At 39.4% G+C, this 18,809-nt stretch overlaps 1 protein-coding gene across 2 annotated transcripts in view; it reads left to right on the forward strand.

Annotated features, from left to right (window-relative positions):
* The window catches only part of clocka (clock circadian regulator a), a 132,385-nt gene that overhangs the window by 47,561 nt on the left and 66,015 nt on the right, over positions 1 to 18,809 (forward strand). For both annotated transcript variants that reach the window (XM_048595488.1, XM_048595494.1), the window contains exons 5-7: positions 1,708 to 1,799; positions 5,157 to 5,246; positions 6,078 to 6,198. In XM_048595488.1, the coding sequence (XP_048451445.1) occupies positions 1,708 to 1,799; positions 5,157 to 5,246; positions 6,078 to 6,198 (303 nt within the window). The remainder of the gene's footprint in view (positions 1 to 1,707; positions 1,800 to 5,156; positions 5,247 to 6,077; positions 6,199 to 18,809) is intronic.

Raw genomic sequence — 18,809 nt, forward strand, 5'->3', positions numbered from 1 at the left:
CCCTCTTGACTCTTTGCTCATCTTCTTGCCCATCGTTTCTTCATCTCTGTCAACCCTCTCTCTTGCTTTGTGCTCTCTGTGTTTGCTGTCACCTTTTTGGTATGTTGCTACTCCCGTGCTACGCTCACTCACACTTACTGTTATTTCCTTTGCTGATCTTGCTCATTCTCTCATTGCTGTTCCTTGCCCTCTTGCTTTCACTTACTTTCTCCCCTCTTCCCTGTACTCTTGCCCACTCTTTGTTCTGTTGCCACCTCTCCCTTTTCTCTCAAACTGTTTCACCACTTTTCATCTCTCTGTCTTTTTCACACACTCCCTCTCCCTACACTCTGTCTTTCTCACTCATATTCTTGTAGACTGAGCCTATCTGTAAGTATTGGTGATATTTTAGGACAGACCTGCAACCCCAGTCTACAGTGGCTGCCTGTGGACTCTCCCTCCATAAAGTCCACCTCTATGTCAACATCATATGAGTTTTGGATCCAGGTACGAATGTTAATTAGCTATCCTCCAGATGGTCCAAAACAAAACAAAAAACTGTTGATGCTGAATGTGTGAAACAACACCGGAAAAACAGAACAATTCTGAAAAAGGGCTGCTGGACCTGGAAAGTTAACTCTGCTTTCTGTCCAAAGATGCTTCTAGACCTGCTGAGTTTCTCCAGCAATTTTTGTTTTTGCTCCCGATGGCCTATTCCATTCTAGATGTTTTCAGTTGACCTATTCAGACATGTGATGACATATATTTGGCACATGTGAGACTTGAACCAGAGACCTTCTGGCCCAGACGTAGTGGCCGTACCACTCATAATAATCTATATTGGAATTAATCAGACTGTTTGAAGAATAAATGTTTACAAAATCTAACATTCCTAACAGACCTAAAAGTTTATCTGCTATCAGCACAGCTGCTTGAATGATTGTTTACAGGTGTGAATATCTTGTACCTCCTTCTCTGTGAGGAAACCCGAATCCTCCATTAACCTAACAACCAAGCAACCCGGCCTTCCTGGCAGCAGATTTCAGAGCAGGTCATGACAGTCCCTTCATTCCTCCATCTTGCCCTATATGATAAACAGTCCCAAAAAACAATTCATATTTATAACTGCAGTCATAATGCAGAAAAATGCACAGTGAATTTGTGCGTAAAAAGTTTTCATAAACAGCAATGTTATAATGATCAAATAATCTTTTTTAGATGTTGTTTGAGAGATTATTTTTGACCATGACATCAAAGAGAGCTGAGCTGCATTTTTTTCGGAATGGTACCATCTGATCTTTTACTGAAGATCAGTACAATGGTGAAGTGCTAGCTTAGCGTTTATCTCAAGTTTGTTGAACGGGACTTGAACCTACAACATTCTGACCCAGTGTAAGAGTGCAACTGTTTAACAAACGGGGAATGGGTAAATTGCTTCAAATCTACTGATAGCGTAGCTAGACAAAATTTGATTTAAAATGTATAGGAGATATTTTGTTTTTATAGTCTGCATTGCGTCAATTACTTGGCAGCTAACTCTGAGTATGAAATTGGAACAAATACGTTAACTTTAGTTTTAAATGCAACCTGAAGTAATGATCAGCTTGGCTTTAGGAACTTTGTGAACTTTTTTCCTTCTGTGTGCTATTTGTTCTCATTATAGAAAATAGACTGTTGTGGGCATCAGTCGTCCTGTGTGTTCTTATTTAAGTATGCTTTTTGTTATAGAAGTCACAGCACAATCAGATGCTACTGAAATACGACAAGACTGGAAGCCTACATTCCTTAGTAATGAAGAGTTTACTCAGCTGATGTTAGAGGTGTGTTATTTTGTGTGGGATCACTATTGTATAGCCAGAAATAGTTGTAACAACATCACTGTTTTATAATAAATAGGAATGTTATCCCATGTAACAAACAATTTTATAAGAGCCATTTCTTTACTGTGATTAAATTTGTGAAATCTTGTTCTCACTGCATAGTATTCTGGGACTTCTGGGAATGTTTGCGATGAAGTACAAAAAGTGCCCTCAGTTGTGCTCTCTCTTCTCTCTTTGTTCTGTTCTTTCACTGTGCTTGCTCATGGGCTCTCATTCTGTTGCTTACATGCTGTCCTCCTCTCATTCTCTCTATTTCTCTGATCTTTCTCCCTCTATCTTGTTATATTATTCAATACATGTATTACTCTTGCTTGTTGCAGCATGACACAGGTTGTTCAAGAAAAGTGCCACAAAGGTATGTCAAATTTGTGACACAGGGAGAAAGTATGACAATAAGAAGTGAACTTTAAAAATACTTTTATTACATGCATTATATATGGAAGGTGGGGGCCTAATGGTAATCTCACTGGCCTCGTCATCAAAAGACCCAGGGTCCGGGGACACAGGTTCATATTCCACCATGGCATTTCATGAAATTTTAAATTCAATTAATAAACCTGATATTTATAAGCTAATTTCAGTAATGATGACCATAAAACTACCATTAATTGTAAATTTTAAATAAAGCATGTAGTTCGCTAATGTCCTTTAGGAAAAGAAATCTGCTACCTTATATGTGACTCCAGACCCACAGCTTTGTGGTTGACTCAACCACTCTTTGACATGGCTCAGAAAGCCACTCAGTTCAAAGGTAGTTAGGGATGAACAGCAAATGCCGGCTTTGCCATTCATGCCTGCATTCCATGATAAGAATAAAGAAAAAGAATGTAATTCAAAACTTCTAGTGTCAATGTCCTCATACAAAGCTATATACGAGCTTTATTCATCAACTGATATTCATTAATTGTTCTTTGTTCTTTGCTCTTGTTCGTTGATATATATTATTACCTGCTTACAATTGCATTTAACGTAGTTTATTATAATAAATTCAGAAAGAACATTCCCATATTCCCATCTGTTTTACTGTCATTATTTGCTATTTATGTTAATTGTGTAATTCAAATAATAATGCCAACTCTGAAATTAAGTGCAAATATTTGTATGCTCTTAAATTGTTATGCTTTTTTTCTATCTTTACTTGAAAGTTGTGTGGCAAGGCCATATTTGTTGCTCGTCCCTACTTGGTGAGTTGCTACCACCTTGAACTATTGCAGTTCATAAGAACATCAGAACTAGGAGCAGGAGTGGGCAATTCACCCCTCAAGCCTGCTTCACCATTTGATATAGCAATAGCTGATCTCATCTCATCCTCAACTCCACTTTCTTTCCTGTCCTCCATAACCCTCTAACCCATTACTATTTAAAAATCTGTCTCCTCCTGAAATTTGCTCAGTGACCCAGCATCCATTGCATTCTGGAGTAGTGAGGGCACACATACAGAACTGTTAGGAAGGGAGTTACTGCTGTATTACCCAGAGAAAATGAAGGAACAGCGATATAGTTCCATATCAGGATGTTTGAATTTTCGGGTTGCAGGGTTCACTTGCATCTCCAACTCTTGCCTTTCTAGGCGATAGAACATAATGGTTTGGAAAGTGCTGTGTATTGATGTTTGAGGGAGTAACCTTTATGACGATGCCAGTCAAGCTTTATTCTGATGGCATCAAGCTTCTTTAGTGGTATTGGAGCATTGCTAATCAAGACATTTGGAGAATATTGCATTGCACTCCTGACTTGAGCCTTGTGGATGTTAAAACACCACATGCATGATTTGTACCTTGTAGATGGTGGACAGGCTTTGGGGAATTATAAAGTGAGTTAGTTGTAGCTGGGAACTCTGCAACTAATCTGCTGTTGTAACCACAATATTTATGTGGATAGTCCAGTGAGGTTCTGGTCAATGGTAACTTTCCCATCCACCCTAGGATGTTAATGGCATGGATAGGGGAGCTCAGCAATGTCAAGGGACCAAGATTAGATTGTGTTGGAGATTGTTATTGCACTTGTGCAATGCAAATGTTTCTTGCTACTTACCTTTCTTGAATGTTGTCCAGGTCAGCTGCAAATGAACCTGATTTGGTACTAAACTGCTGAAACTCTGTAAGGTGTAGTGGTCCAAATAGTATATGGGTTCTGTTATAAATTGGGTTTCCCAATAGGTAATCTTGGAACAACCTCAAATCTTTGAATTGTAATCATGGTTCTGCAGAAAGCTGAAAAATATTCTATTCTGACTTCAAACTGTTACTAATTATATTTTCATCAACCCTCTTTGATCTTGGTGCATTCATTATTATAATAAAATAGGAATAGGTAAGAATAAACAAATTATTTGCAGCTATATATGTCGTTAGCGCCATGTTAAACTCTTATCTCAGTTGTTTGCCAGTTTTAGATGGTGAACAAAAACACAATCTTAGAATTTGCTGTTGAAGTTGTGGGCCTCCCAAAAAAATGCTTTTGGACAAAAGTTAAAGCCACTGCCCTTAATTCACCTTAGTGTTAAATTCCTCTCATTATTCAGAGACTAACAAGTGAATTGATCACAAGTAATTTGAATTTATGAATTGTTGTTAATACCATCTGATAAACTCGTTCATCACAAGCATATTTCTTAACCAAAAGAGATTTTGCACTGATTATTGTTTAGATTGGGTGACAGGACACTCTGTATGTGGCTCCCCAAACTTACATTCCTAAAATAGTTTCCTTATGTCTGACAGAATGTTACATCCAGTCCTGGAAGCTAATAATTTTTCACTAACATTGCCTAGAATCTTAAATATGTCTAGTGATGAAAGTGAAATTATTCATCTTCTGAGTTTAGTTTTTGTACTTCAAACTGTAGTGTTTTTTGGATGGCTCATGCAACTCTCGCCAATATTATTGTCACTTTCTGAATAATTATGTAATGTATGCATTTATCTGGTGTTATTTATATGATTTGTTGCGGTTACTTACTCCAGTTTCTGAATTTCCCATTTAAAATCGAATTTCAACTGAAAAATTCATGCTCCTGGAAAGAGAAGTGACTGTGTAGAGGGACTCATGACTTGAACTAGATTGTTGACTTCTGCAGTACTTTGCAGTTGTGTGTTCACCAGTATCGATGTATTCATTGAATTTACAATGAAGATTTGATATCAACAATACTAACAAGTAAATCGAGTTTATTTTATAAAGTTCTATTGTGGGAACTGCAAAGTTCAAATTGTGTGAAATTACTCTGTGTTCTATTTAAAGAATGCAAGTGCATGACTGACTTCCGATCTCTTAAGCATGTTTTCTTTGTTGCAGGCATTAGATGGATTTTTTATAGCCATAACAACTGATGGAAGCATAATACATGTGTCAGAAAATGTGACTCCCTTACTTGAACATTTACCTGTAAGTACATTTTCATGTTAAAACTGCATGCAGTGCTTTTTTAAATTTTGACTCTTACGCTGTTTAAAAGTGTACTGTTCAAAACTGCGTGTTAATTAGTTCTATAAAAAATTATGCTAAGCATTTAGTTTGCTTAATAAGGAAAATATTTGAATGGCACAGTACAAAATTCCAGAAATGAAAGTGTTAACTCTGCTCCACAGCATCTGGTTTCTCGGCACCAGAGGTGTCAGTTTGTCCATGCACCTACTCAGCAGCATGTTTAACACTGGCTGCACAAAACTATCATGCAGATCAACAGACATCAGAAGTTGGCATGCCATCTCTATTAGATGCAGTGGTTACAATGAGTTGTGCATTCTGCTACCCACACCCAATTTTGGACCCTGTCCAGTTTTGTTGCCTACATTGTGGGGTGGCATGGTGGCTCAGTGGTTAGCACTGCTGCCTCACAGTGCCAGGGACCAGGGTCTGATTCCAGTCTCGGCAACTGTGCACACTCCCCTGAGATGTTCTCCCCATGTCTGCATGGGTTTCCTCTGCATGCTCCAGTTTCTTCCCACAGTCCAAAGATGTGCAAGTTAGGTGGAATGGCCATGTTAAATTGCCCATAGTACAGGGATGTGCTGGATCAACCATGGAAAATGCAGGGTTACAGAGATAGGGTTAGGGGGTTGGGTCTGGATGGGATGCTGTTCGGAGGAGTGATGTGGACATGATAGACTGAATGGCCTGCTTCTTCATTGTAGAGATCCTATGATTTAAATTATCGGTGGATTTGAATTATATCATTGTGCTTTTTTGAAAAAAATGTCTCATTTTCCTTTATAGTCTGATCTTCAGGATCAAAATTTATTGAATTTTCTGCCAGAGATGGAACATGCAGATGTTTATAAATTCCTGTCCACTCAAGTATTGGAAAGCAATTCTTTGATCCCAGATTATTTAAACTGTAAGTGATAGATAACATGTCTTAGTTATTGCTGGTGCTTAAAAATACCCCTTTTTGAACTGGCCACCATAAAGATTTACCAATAAACCCTGAAGTAGAAACTAATTCTGAAGCTGTACTGACTTCTGTTTTTAGCTTGGGCCTTGATAAAGATTGCCAAGTTTTGAAAAATATCTTGGCAATTTTTTTTAAAATTAGCATTGTAAGTTCAATATAAAATGTATTTACGTTGTGGCTTTTGCATATGGCAGATAAACATTATTTCTGTGCTAAATTTAAACATACACAAAATGCCCCAGAATCCTGCATTTTCCTTTTTAATTAGCATTGTTCTACAAAAGACTTTTTGGTCTGATGAAAGAGATGTTTTGTTTCAAAAACCAAGTTCTTTGACTTAAAAATTTAGTTTGGGACAGATTCTGTTCCTCAAATGGTCCTCTCATATTTCTGCAAAATATCTTTCTAAGACTGTATCCTGTTTTCACTCAATTGAGGGATAATTCAATTGAATGACACATTTTACACAGTAGAGTGTTTGTTGCTCATGGAATACCTTGATGATAAAAGAATATCAGTTTGTTCAGAAACAGTAAACTGTTCTTTATATGTATTTCATCATGTGTTGCTTTTCAAAATGAATGAAATGATATGCAGAGCAAATATAACCAGATCTATGTTTCTCCTTCAGTTCAGGTCTTCCACACACAGACCCTCAAGGGGTAAGGTCTGCACATGTGAAGATTGAAAAATCTTGCATGCCTTTTTGTGTCTTCTGCAGTCAGTGCCCATCCTCTCTTAATGCTATGTATAAGTCATTGACTGTTATTTCTCTTCAGCCTTGCAGATAGTGGTTCAAATATTATGTTACACGTTCAACTATCTTTAAACAACTTTGTACTTGTTTGTATGGAAAACTGTAATGCTGTGTTCTGTATTATGATTAGGAACTCCCCATGATCCTTATAGGGAATACATTTATATTTAGGAGTTTGCTACCTCTTAGAGATACTTGTTAGAAAGTTCTAATAAAAGAAAAGAGATAGAAAATTTCACAGCCTGGAATGTTTATCTTGAAACACTCAGAATTAAGAATGTCAGCATAATGGTTACCTAACTAGTACTGGAACTTTATTGCCAGTTTTTGGACATGGCATATCATTGCAGAGAACCTAATTGGAGATGCTGGCAAGAGGAAGAAAAATTTAGGCTAATAAATGAAGCAATGAGAATCCCAGTGGGTATGCACCAGGGCCATGTACCTGGCTCAGCATTTTAGAGTCATCAACAACCTGAGTAATCTTCCTATCTTGCATATACACTATGTAAGAATGCTGAGAAAAGTATGGAATTAATTTTTTTGCAAGTAACGAATGCACCTAGCATAAATAATAAATCCTGAACTCACTAGTTTGATAGGGATTGGTTGGTCAACATAATTTACCAGAAGACCTTGGCTGTTAGTACAGAAATTCTCAACTGTTTCAAGCTATATTGTCCAAGTACCCTAAGCCTTAAAGCCTACAAGATGCCAAATGATTCTCCCCACCATCCAGGTTAGCAGAATTATATAACAGAGAAACCAAGAAGTTGTTATGGTTCTTGGGCCACCAGATGCGCTATCAGTTGTTTAGTTGTCAATGGCTGGTTATTGACCAAAGAATTGAATTATTTCTTTTGTCATAAGATAGCAAATATTATCAAAGTATCATTAGAATTTGCATCTACAATTTTAAACAAAAAATACAAAGTTTTATTGAACTTTGTACAAAGAGCAAACAAGGAAATTTAATCTTTCCCCTTATTCTTTCAGATAGTCAGATCTTGAGATGCTTTCAAACATTTAGCACTGTCTGATTCTGTCCATTCTCTATGCTGGAACATGTCTGAGTCAAGATTTATGAGGCTCAGCTATGGAAAAGCAGCAGGTTGCATCTTACACTGCAGTTGCTTTATGAACTGTCTAAAAGGAGCTTAGGAAAATTTGGAGGTGAGAGAATGTAGTAGTGAAGTTAATTGGACAAAAGAGTTTGGATTGTTAGTAGAAATAATTTACACTGGTAATGTTATCTTGCAAAAGTTTGACAATTACATTTTTCTAATCAATATTGAATTCAAAGACAACCATGAAGAATTTACTGAACCTATTAATATTGAGGGAAAAATATATTTGTGCATGTTTCAACAAAATAGTTGCTACAAAACTTTGGAGAAAGGGAGGTTAGGAAAATAAAAACCATACCCCTCTAGTGTTTTGGAGCTGTAGCTTGTTTTTTAGAGTAGCATTCTGTTATAGGTAAGATTGAAGTGTTTGGATTTTGTAATGCTTAGAAATTAGGGTTTATATTTAGGTCTCTTATTCCTAAATTTTAATATACAAGATGGCAGCACTGTAGCAGGGCTGTGTTTGGGGCCTGGTGCCTGGAGCTCGTCCGCTCCTGTCTTCCTTTTTTTACTTTCTGCTTTTGCTGTTCTTTCCTTTTTCTTAATTATTTTTCTGCTTTCTTTTATTTGAAACCTTTTGCAGCGGGGTCATCAGCATTGGCACAGCCATGAGAGCCGGCCATGCGCAGAACGGTGGCAGCTTCATGGCGGTAAGAGGTGAATGCGACTTGTCCTTATGATCAGGGGTGGCAGACGAAATGGCATTATGTTCATGACCCCTCCTGGTGATCGGAGGGAATGGCAGCAGTGGCAATGGCAGCATGGTGGTATCCCTCCTGGCATTCGGGTTTGGCACCGGCAAACAGCCTCCAGACATCGGAGGCGGAGGCAGCAAAGATCCTCCCGGCCCTGAGTTGGCAGCAGCAGCAAGACTTCAGCTCTTCCCAGTGATCGATGTGATACTAGCAGGCTGGTTGAGCATTCCATACACTTTTACTAAGATGGGACTTCAAGAAAATCTGAATGGTTTTTCTTTCCTTTTGGTTCTGTTTCCTTTATTTCCATGTTGTTTAAAAAACTCTGCTTTTGTAACCAAAATGATGCCAGATAATGGTGACTTCGTACACTTTTCACTGTACTCTTTTATTCCTATCCTTGAGTATATGTGACAATAAAAGCTGATTCTAATTCCAATATACTGCAGATGATTAAGCTGTGATAAGGAAATATTCATCAAGTTAATTCCTGTTTGGTCAACTCAGTGCAGCATTTGAATTACTTCATAGACATTTGCTACGTTTCCACTACAATTCCTTCCTCATCTAGTTTATTTCTCCTGCATTTATGTCTGCCCTCTCTAACTACTCGAACTATTCCACATCAGTGCATTGTTAAGAAAATTGCTTCAAATTGAATAGGGAAACATTTTAGTTCCTGATAAAAGCAAAATACTATGGATGTTGGAGATCTGCATTGAAAAAAGAAAGTTGTGGGGCAGTGGTAGTGTCCCAACCCTGAACCGAGAGACACTGGTTCAAGTTCCACCTGCTCCAGAGTTTTGCAATAACATTTCTGAACAGGTTGATTAGAAACAGAAGTTAAAAATAGGAAGTGCTAAGGAGGCTCAGAAATTCTGGTAGCATCTGTGGAGAGGGAAACTAGATAATATTTCAAGTCCAGTGACTGATCTTTAGAACACAATTGGCATTAAATGATACTGCTTATTCTCTTTTTTTAAATCTCCTTGACTAGAAGAGGGTCAGGAAATGTCTGATGGCTAGCTTTAAATTTAACACTGATTACAAAACAGTAGTTTTCAAAACTTCTGCAAGATGGCTTTGCCCGAGTAAATTATTTTCCAATGTTTCTTTTGTTTCACAGGTATAAATTATTCTGAATTGAGCGTGAGATTCAGTTTCATTTATTGTTAATGCTGTTTTAAGTTCCTGGCACTACATTGTTGTCTATCGTGTTCCAATGAGCTATTTCAGTAGGCTGCATTTATTTCATTTGAGTCAGCGAGAAAGCCTAATTTTCCCAGTACCATGGTTTTTTTTTCAGCTCCTAGTAAGAAATCTCTTCACAGAAGTTGGCAAAAATCAAAAAAGTCTAACTTTTTTTTGCATAAGACAACCAAGATCAAAGGGAGCACCTATAATTCATATGTATACAGACTTAGTAAATCACCTCACGTCATTTTTTTTCTTTTGCTGAATAACTCAAGGTTGCTTTCTTTTGCTTATTGAGTAGAAATTTGCCATACATTTGCAGTCATTCCTCCATATCTGTGAGGTTTCCATTCCTGCCAGCCCCCGCAAATGATGCAATTCATGAGTGTGGAACTCGTTTAAAAGTAGGTTAAAAATAGTGGAATCACAATTTATGCCTGCAGACATTGATTGTTGTTACTTATTTTTTGGCACACCTGGGTGAATTTGTGATTTTGGGGAGACAGAGCATTTACTGTATGCTGTATGCCTAGATAACGTGATCAATCTTGGCGTCAGATACGAAATAAATCTCAAGTTCTGAACCCGGGTATTTCCCATGCACTTGAAACCAGAGATTTATGCTGGAATGGCAACTCTACCTGATGTAGGTAATGAGTGGTGATGATTAAGAATCAGCTCACTCCTCTTCAGCTTTGCAACATAAGATCGGTGAGAACCATCTATTCCGTTTAGATGGATATTTATTCTCTCTCTTTTTAACCTCTGCCTTGAGAGTGGGAGGAGAAAATGTTTTATTGTCTGTTAGCCTTTTTGTTTCATAGAATCTCAACTGTGCGGAAGAGGTCACTTGGCTCATCGAGTCTGCACCCTCCAAAGAGCATCCAACCCCTGCCCTATTTGCGTAACTCTGCATTTACCATGGCTAATCCATGTAGCCTGCACATCCCTAGACGCAACAGACAATCTAGCGTGGCCAATCCACCTAACTTGTACATCTTTGGACTGTGGGCGGAAACTGGAGCAAACCCACGCAGCCACAGGGTGAACGTGAAAACTTCACACAGTACAGTTGCCCAAGGCTGGAGTTGAACGTGGATCCCTGGTGCAGTTAGGCAGCAGTGCTAACCACTGCGCCACAGCGCCATTTCCAAATGACATATTTCAAAAGCTGATGGATGGATTTCAGTGATACTTTGGATGTAAATAGGGAGTGGCCCAAAGAAGAACTTACTAATTTTGGAACCAGATCCCGGAACTGTATGAAATATTATTTAACATTGAGAGATAGAACAAGTTGCCTATTTTCTTCAGAATGTTGTGGCTTATTTAACTTAGAATGTTATGGATTGTCTCACCTACTGTGGTGCAATTTGTTGTAACTATTAATCAGCAAACAGAGTATTTACAACAGGTTGTTGGATGTGGATTACCCTGAAGCATACATAGTGAAGCAAAAATTCTTAATGAACAGATTTCCTTTCTCAGCTTATAATTACAGAGTATCAGGGCAAAAACCTGAAGGAGGAAGTGTGTAATTCTAATAATAGTGAGTTAACCATAAATGCCTCTTTTATAGATGTACAGATTTTATAGATACATTTTAATGTGGTCAAGTGATCACATCAACTTATCAACTGCAGTATTGAAAGTAAAGTATGAAAGTAAATTTAGGTATTTCCATAAATGTTCTTTTCCAGTTTCTGTAGAATCATCTTGTGAAATATAAACTGACTAAGTTCTTTCCTTTGTACTTACTTTATACCTCTTTTATGCAGAAGGAGCAATTGTGTGGCTTGACTTTGTATTTGAATACATGAAGGACAAGAAAATAATTCTCCTGATACACATTCTGCAACCATTAACTTACCTTTGTTAGTGGCCATGAAATATCACAAGAGATGTCTGCTACATGTCAGTAGGTTTTGTTGTAACTTGTTCTGGAAATTCTTTAAAATGGTACTCTTCTGTGCATTTAACTGTCTCCCATGCACAAGACCTGATGTGAAGGCGATCACATTCTGTATTTCTCTAAAGTACGGTCTTCCAAGTTCGTGTGTTGTACCTATTTTTCACTTTTTCTTCTAAATTCTCTGTTGTTGTTGATTTACTTTGGCTTGCTGGTTTTTAACCACTTCTTGCAAAGTGCTGTTAATTCTGTTTGGCTAGGTTTATATAATGTGCAGTAATGTTTTCTTAAGTGCAGAATTTTTTAATCTACTAGTGAGGTGTGCAAGTAGACTTAGCTTAAAGCAGAAGAATACAAAACTTGCTTCGCGAGTGGCTGTGTATGGAAGACCCTGATTCACATTATGAGAAAATCTGTAATGAGTAAGGGTTTGTCTATAATATTTAGACTTTTAAATTCATTCATGGGATGTGGGTGTCGCAGGTTAGCCCAGCATTTATAGCCCATCCATAATTACCCAGAGGGCAGTTGAGAATCAACCACATTGTTGTGGGTCTGGAGTCCCATGTAGGCCAGACCAGGTAAGGATGGCAGTTTCCCTCCTTTAAAGGGCATTACTGAACCAGATGGGCTTTTCCGGGAGTCAACAGTGAATACTTGGTCATCATTAGACTCTCAATTCCAGATATTTTGTTGAATTCAAATTCCACCATCTACCTTGGCAGGATTTGAACTTGGGTCCTCAGAACAGAGTATTCAGAAGGCTAAGAAAACTTGTGCTGTGTGTCCTTGCAACAGATGGAATGGGAAAAAAAAAGTGTTTGTGTTTTGTACTCTTTATCTTCAGAAAGAACAAGATGGGTGATCCTTTATTAGCTTTATTTCAAGTAAATATTGAGATTATTTGTTGCTTTTAGAGTGTTATTTATTTGGTATCCTGCTTTTGAAATAATGACGTTAAAGGAACCTTTGGAACGGAGTAACTTTGGAGAACAATATTCACATCTCACTTAGTCCTCAACCCAAAATTAACATGATGTACAACCCTGAATTTGAACAATTCATTGAAAACATTCTGTACAACAAGCCACAGTTCTTTCTCAACAAAGCTTTTACATAATTTAAATTTGTAAGTTTCGCATTTGATCAAATAAAAAATTAACGGTAGATCTAAAGCTACGACCTTCTTCATTTATTTCAGTTTAGGCAGAGGGTGGTGCATTTATGGAGTGAGCTGCTAGAGGGCGTATTGGAGGCAGGTATGCTTATAACATTTAAAAGGCATCTGGCTGGGTATATGAATAGGAAGGGCTTAGAGCGATTATGGGACTAGGTCAGATTGGGATGTCTGGTTGGTGCAGATGAGTTGGACCGAAGGGTCTGTTTCCATTCTAAATGATTCTGTGACTTTCTAAATGAATACTGTTTCATCAGACGTAGGAACAGGAATAGGCCATTTAGCACCTTGAGCCTGTTCTGCCATTCATCGAGATCATGCTGATTGTGGCCTAACTCCATGTGCCTGCCTTTGGCCCATATCCCTTCATACCTTTGCTTAACAAAAATTTATCTACCTCAGATTTAAAATTAACAACTGATCTACCATCCACTACCATTTGTGGAAGAGAGTTTTGAACATGCACCACACTTTTTAACATCTCTCTTGAACAGTCTGACCCTAATTTTTAGACTCTGCCCCCTAGTTCTAGAGTCCCCAACTAGTGAAATAGTTTATTTTTATCTACCGTTTCTTTCCTGTTAATATATTGAAAACTTTGACCAGATTACCCTCTTGACCTTCTAAAGTCGAGACAAAACAGGCCTAATTTGTAACACCTCTCCTCATAATTTAATCTCTGGAACAGTGGGGTCTTAGTCTTATTCAGAGGTTTTTGCAGTCATTAGATTATAATGTATGATTTTTCCTTTCTGTGTTATAGATAAGAACCATTTCTTAACCTTTCCATTGCTAATGTTGGGTTTTACTGTTTGTACATACGCATTAAAACTGTAATCAGTTTATCACTGAAATAATGTATGTCTTAAATATTTAATTGCATAATATTTTGTGGTTTTGACATTGTTTTTGATTTGTATTTTTTGAAGCCTTTGTTGATGTTTCAACCTGTTAGTGACCATGCCACCTTGTTTTCATGCTTCTTGTTTGAGTCCAATTTTGTTTTCAATTGGTTTTTTCTCAATTTGAGTTGAGGTAGGCAGTGGCAGCACGCCATTTTGAGACAAGTGCTATTCTCTTTTTTGGTGATCACTCAAGATTACTGCTTCAGTTACTGATTGACGTTGCTTAATTTCCAGAAACATGACACCTAACACAACTCAGCAGAGGAATGATGTTTTTCAAAGATAGTTATTTTGATAATAAATCGCTTTTCTTAATGGTTTATACAATGCTTTCTCCACTAAGTTTCAGTTATTGCAGGTTAGAAAGAAACAGGATAATTATTGCATTGAATTAGTTAAGCAGATTTTTGAATAAAGCTGAAGATAGTTAAGAATGCTCTGAGGCGTTAACACCTTGAGCTGGATTTTCAGTGACCTCCCACCTCATCGTTCCGCAACCTCGCACTGCCCGCTTCTATCTCCTTCCCAAAATCCACAAACTTGAATGCCCTGGTCGACCCATTGTCTCCGCCTGCTCCTGCCCCATCGAACTGATCTCCAACTATCTGGACTCCATTTTCTCCCCCTTGGTCCAGGAACTCCCTACTTATGTCCGTGACACCACCCACACCCTCCACCTCCTCCAGAACTTCCAATTCCCCGGTCCCCAACACCTCATCTTTACCATGGACGTCCAGTCCCTCTACACCTGCATTCCCCATGCAGATGGCCTAAAGGCCCTCCGCTTCTTCCTGTCCCGCAGGCCCGACCAGTCCCCCTCCACTGACACCCTCATCCGCTTAGCCGAACTCGTCCTCACCCTCAACAACTTCTCTTTCAATTCCTCCCACTTCCTACAGACAAAGGGGGTGGCCATGGGTACCCGCATGGGCCCAAGCTACGCCTGCCTCTTTGTATGGAACAATCCCTCTTCCATACCTACACCGGCCCTAAACCCCACCTCTTCCTCCGTTACATTGATGACTGTATTGACGCCGCTTGTGCTCCCACGAGGAGCTCGAACAGTTCATCCACTTCGCTAACACCTTCCACCCCAACCTTAAGTTTACCTGGACCATCTCTAACACCTCTCTCCCCTTCCTGGACCTCTGTCTCCATATCGGGCAACCACCTAGAAACCGATATTCATTTCAAGCCCATCGACTCCCACAGCTACCTAGAATACTCCTCCTCCCACCCACCTTCCTGCAAAAATGCTATCCCCTATTCCCAATTCCTTCGCCTCCGCCGCATCTGCTCCCAGGATGAGGCATTCCACTCCCGTACATCTCAGTTGTCCTCGTTTTTCAAGGACCGTAACTTCCCCCCACCTCGGTGGTCGAGAACGCCCTCAACCGTGCCTCCCACATCTCCCGCAACGCATCCCTCACACCCCGTCCACGCAATAAGAACCAAAAAAGAATCCCCCTCGTCCTCACGTACCACCCCACCAACCTTCGGATCCAACGCATCATCCTCCGACACTTGCGCCATCTGCAATCCGACCCCACCACCACAGACATCTTTCCCTCCCCACCCTTATCTGCTTTCCGGAGGGACCACTCCCTCCGTGACTCCCTTGTCCGCTCCACACTCCCCTCCAGCTCCACCACACCCGGCACTTTTCCCTGCAACCGCAGGAAGTGCTACACCTGCCCCCATACCTCCTCCCTCACCCCCATCCCAGGCCCCAAGAAGACTTTCCACATCAAGCAGATGTTCACCTGCACATCTGCCAATGGGTATACTGCATCCGCTGTAACCGGTGTGGCTACCTCTACATCGGGGAAACCAAGCGGAGGCTCGGGGACCGCTTTGCAGAACACTACGCTCGGTTCGCAATAAACAACTGCACCTCCCAGTCGCGAACCATTTCAACTCCCCCCTCCCATTCCTCAGACGACATGTCCATCCTGGGCCTCCTGCAGTGCCACAACGATGCCACCCGAAGGTTGCAGGAACAGCAACTCGTATATTCCGCTTGGGAACCCTGCAGCCCAATGGTATCAATGTGGATTTCACAAGCTTCAAAATCTCCCCTCCCCCTACCGCATCCCAAAACCAATCCAGCTCGTCCCCGCCTCCCTAACCTGTTCTTCCTCCCACCTATCCCCTCCTCCCACCTCAAGCTGCACCCCCATCTCCTACCGACTAACCTCATCCCGCCCCCTTGACCTGTCCTTCCTCCCTGGACGGACCTATCCCCTCCCTAACTCCCCACCTACACTCACCTTTACTGGCCACATCCCCGCCTCTTCGACCTGGTTGTTTCCTCTCCACCTATCCTCTCCTCTATCCATCTTCTATCTGCCTCCCCCTCTCTCCCTATTTATTTCAGAACCCCCTTCCCCTCCCCCTTTTCTGATGAAGGGTCTAGGCCCGAAACGTCAGCCTTTCTGCTTCTATGATGCTGCTTGGCCTGCTGTGTTCATCCAGCCCTGCACCTTGTTGTCTTAAGTCAGGAATTTCTTTGATGTCATGACCTCACCTCTGTTCCAGCAGTGCATTTCCATGGAATTTTCAACTGGCAGGGATGGCCTGGAGTTGGGCTTGCTGTTTGGAGACATGGTGGGCTGATGATAAGTCAACCAGATTTAAAAAAAAAGGCCCGCTTCCCCATTTGCTGAGACACCAGTTCAGTTTTTTTATTTCTGTTCATTCATAGGATGTGGATGTCGCTGGCTATTCTGCAGATCAGTATAAAACTTTTCTTTGCCACCTCCCACATGCTTTTTAGTCCTGTTCATCGCCTTTCTCCCTTAAACCAATTACTCTCTATATAGAGGATTCACATGCCCATTAGAATATTTGCAAGATTTGGGTGAACTTATAAAGCTGTCAGCTGTGCTGACAAACCCTGCAGTGAAGAATCTAATTGTGGTTTGGAACACAGCTAAGCTATTGAATAGATATGTATACAGTTCTGCTTTGGAAAAAAAATCTTGTGGTACAGAATCCATTCGTGCTTTTGAAGACAGCCAAAAATTCAGACATCTGTCAGAGCTTTGAAATAGCCTTAAATATGTCCTTTTGAAGAACGCATGAAAGACGTAAAAAAGTTTGAAATAGCAAGCACAATGTGAGATCAACAGCTGTTCTTCTAATATTCTAAATTATAGAATAATGCTTTATTCAGTAGGTGATCTATTTTTGCATATTTGGATAATTTTTCATTTTTATTATGCTATTCTTTCAGTTGACAGCTTGTCACTTGTCAGAAGTAACAACCTGGTAACAGAAATATCACAACTCATTTGTTTATAAACAGAGATATAACTTATACCACCCCATTTTGTGATTAACGGTGAAAGGAGCAACATTAGTTTTACTTGATTTTATATTCTTAACATCTCCAATTGGAATTCATACTACCATATATCATGTTTGATTTAGAAAGACTTCCAAACTCTGGCTGCCTGCATAAAAATTGCAGAGGTTCTGAAATGACCACTCAGAATGGTACTGACAAATTTTAAGCAGCAGTGTGCTTGTTTCCAAGCCTTTCCCACATCACTGGAAACTTTGTGTGGGATTTCCAGATCTGCGCTGCAGCTGCCTGATCCAGCCCAATCTGTCAAAGAGGAGGAATAATTAAGTGAATGGATTATGACAACTGCCTTAGGCAAAAAATCTTTGTTTCTAAATATACTTTATTAATTGATGTAATACAAGAATGATGTCTATTTGAGTGTACTATTATATGTGGATTTATCTGCCAGTAACTGAATTATAGATTTAGTAAGTAGCATATTACGGATCTGTAACTTATTAATTTATAATTATTCAGACTCTTTGACAGTTTGTAGTTCCCAATTTCGCCCCAGACCTGAAAGATTGCATACAGTTCTACAGGTCACCTGGAAGTCTTCCTTCATACAGGTTGTGAAATAATGTTAGCTAAGAGCCTGCGAAGTTATAAATGGGAACAGCAGTTAGGCAATTTGATTCTTTCATTGTTTTCAAATTATGTATGCTTGAAAATTGAGATGTAGCATTGGTTTAAACATTTCATTCAAAAGGCAGCATTCCTTCAATACTAAATGGGATAGATTTTCCTTGTTAGCATAATTGAAAAATAGGGCACAAATTGCAATGTTTAGGTGATGGTGAGATGCATTTCCATGATTCATGAAGCAGCACGATCAGTCAGTATTATAAAATGTCATTGATATTTCTCCCCTTTTCAGTTTAAAAAAAAACATCGTTTGTGTATTTTAAGAGTGTTTACTTGGCATGGTTTCAACATATCAGCTCAAAATGGGTTTATTGTAAAACTTAGCATTTTTGCTGTGTCTTGTCCTCCACCTGTGAGTAACTTAATTTGTTTTTATTAGAAAAATGGCTTCAAAGAAAAACAACACCAAACCATTCACCTAGTTATTGATTTAGCGACACGTTCCCCACAACAGACATAAAGCTAAGAGACTTTGTTTTCTTTTTCTTCACTCTCTTCTTGAATAGAGGGGTAATATTTTCTTATGCAACTTTTCTCTCATTGAGGGAATCTTGGAAAATTAACACCAAAGCATCTTAGTAGCTCATTAGACAACTCTTTTAAGACTCTAGGGTGAAGTCCATCTGGATGCAGAGACTGGTCAGCCTACAGCTCTTTATTTACTTAGTACAATCATGATGGAAGTAGTAGTTTCACAAAGTTCCTTTCTCTCTTCCACCTCCTGACATACAGCCAGTACTGGAACATTTTTACATCTCTTTAGGAAGGACAGAAGCAAAAAATTTGTTCATTTCAT

The sequence above is a fragment of the Rhincodon typus genome, chromosome 1 (genome assembly GCF_021869965.1).
Source record: "Rhincodon typus isolate 14 chromosome 1, sRhiTyp1.1, whole genome shotgun sequence".
NCBI classification, from domain to species: Eukaryota; Metazoa; Chordata; class Chondrichthyes; order Orectolobiformes; family Rhincodontidae; genus Rhincodon; species Rhincodon typus.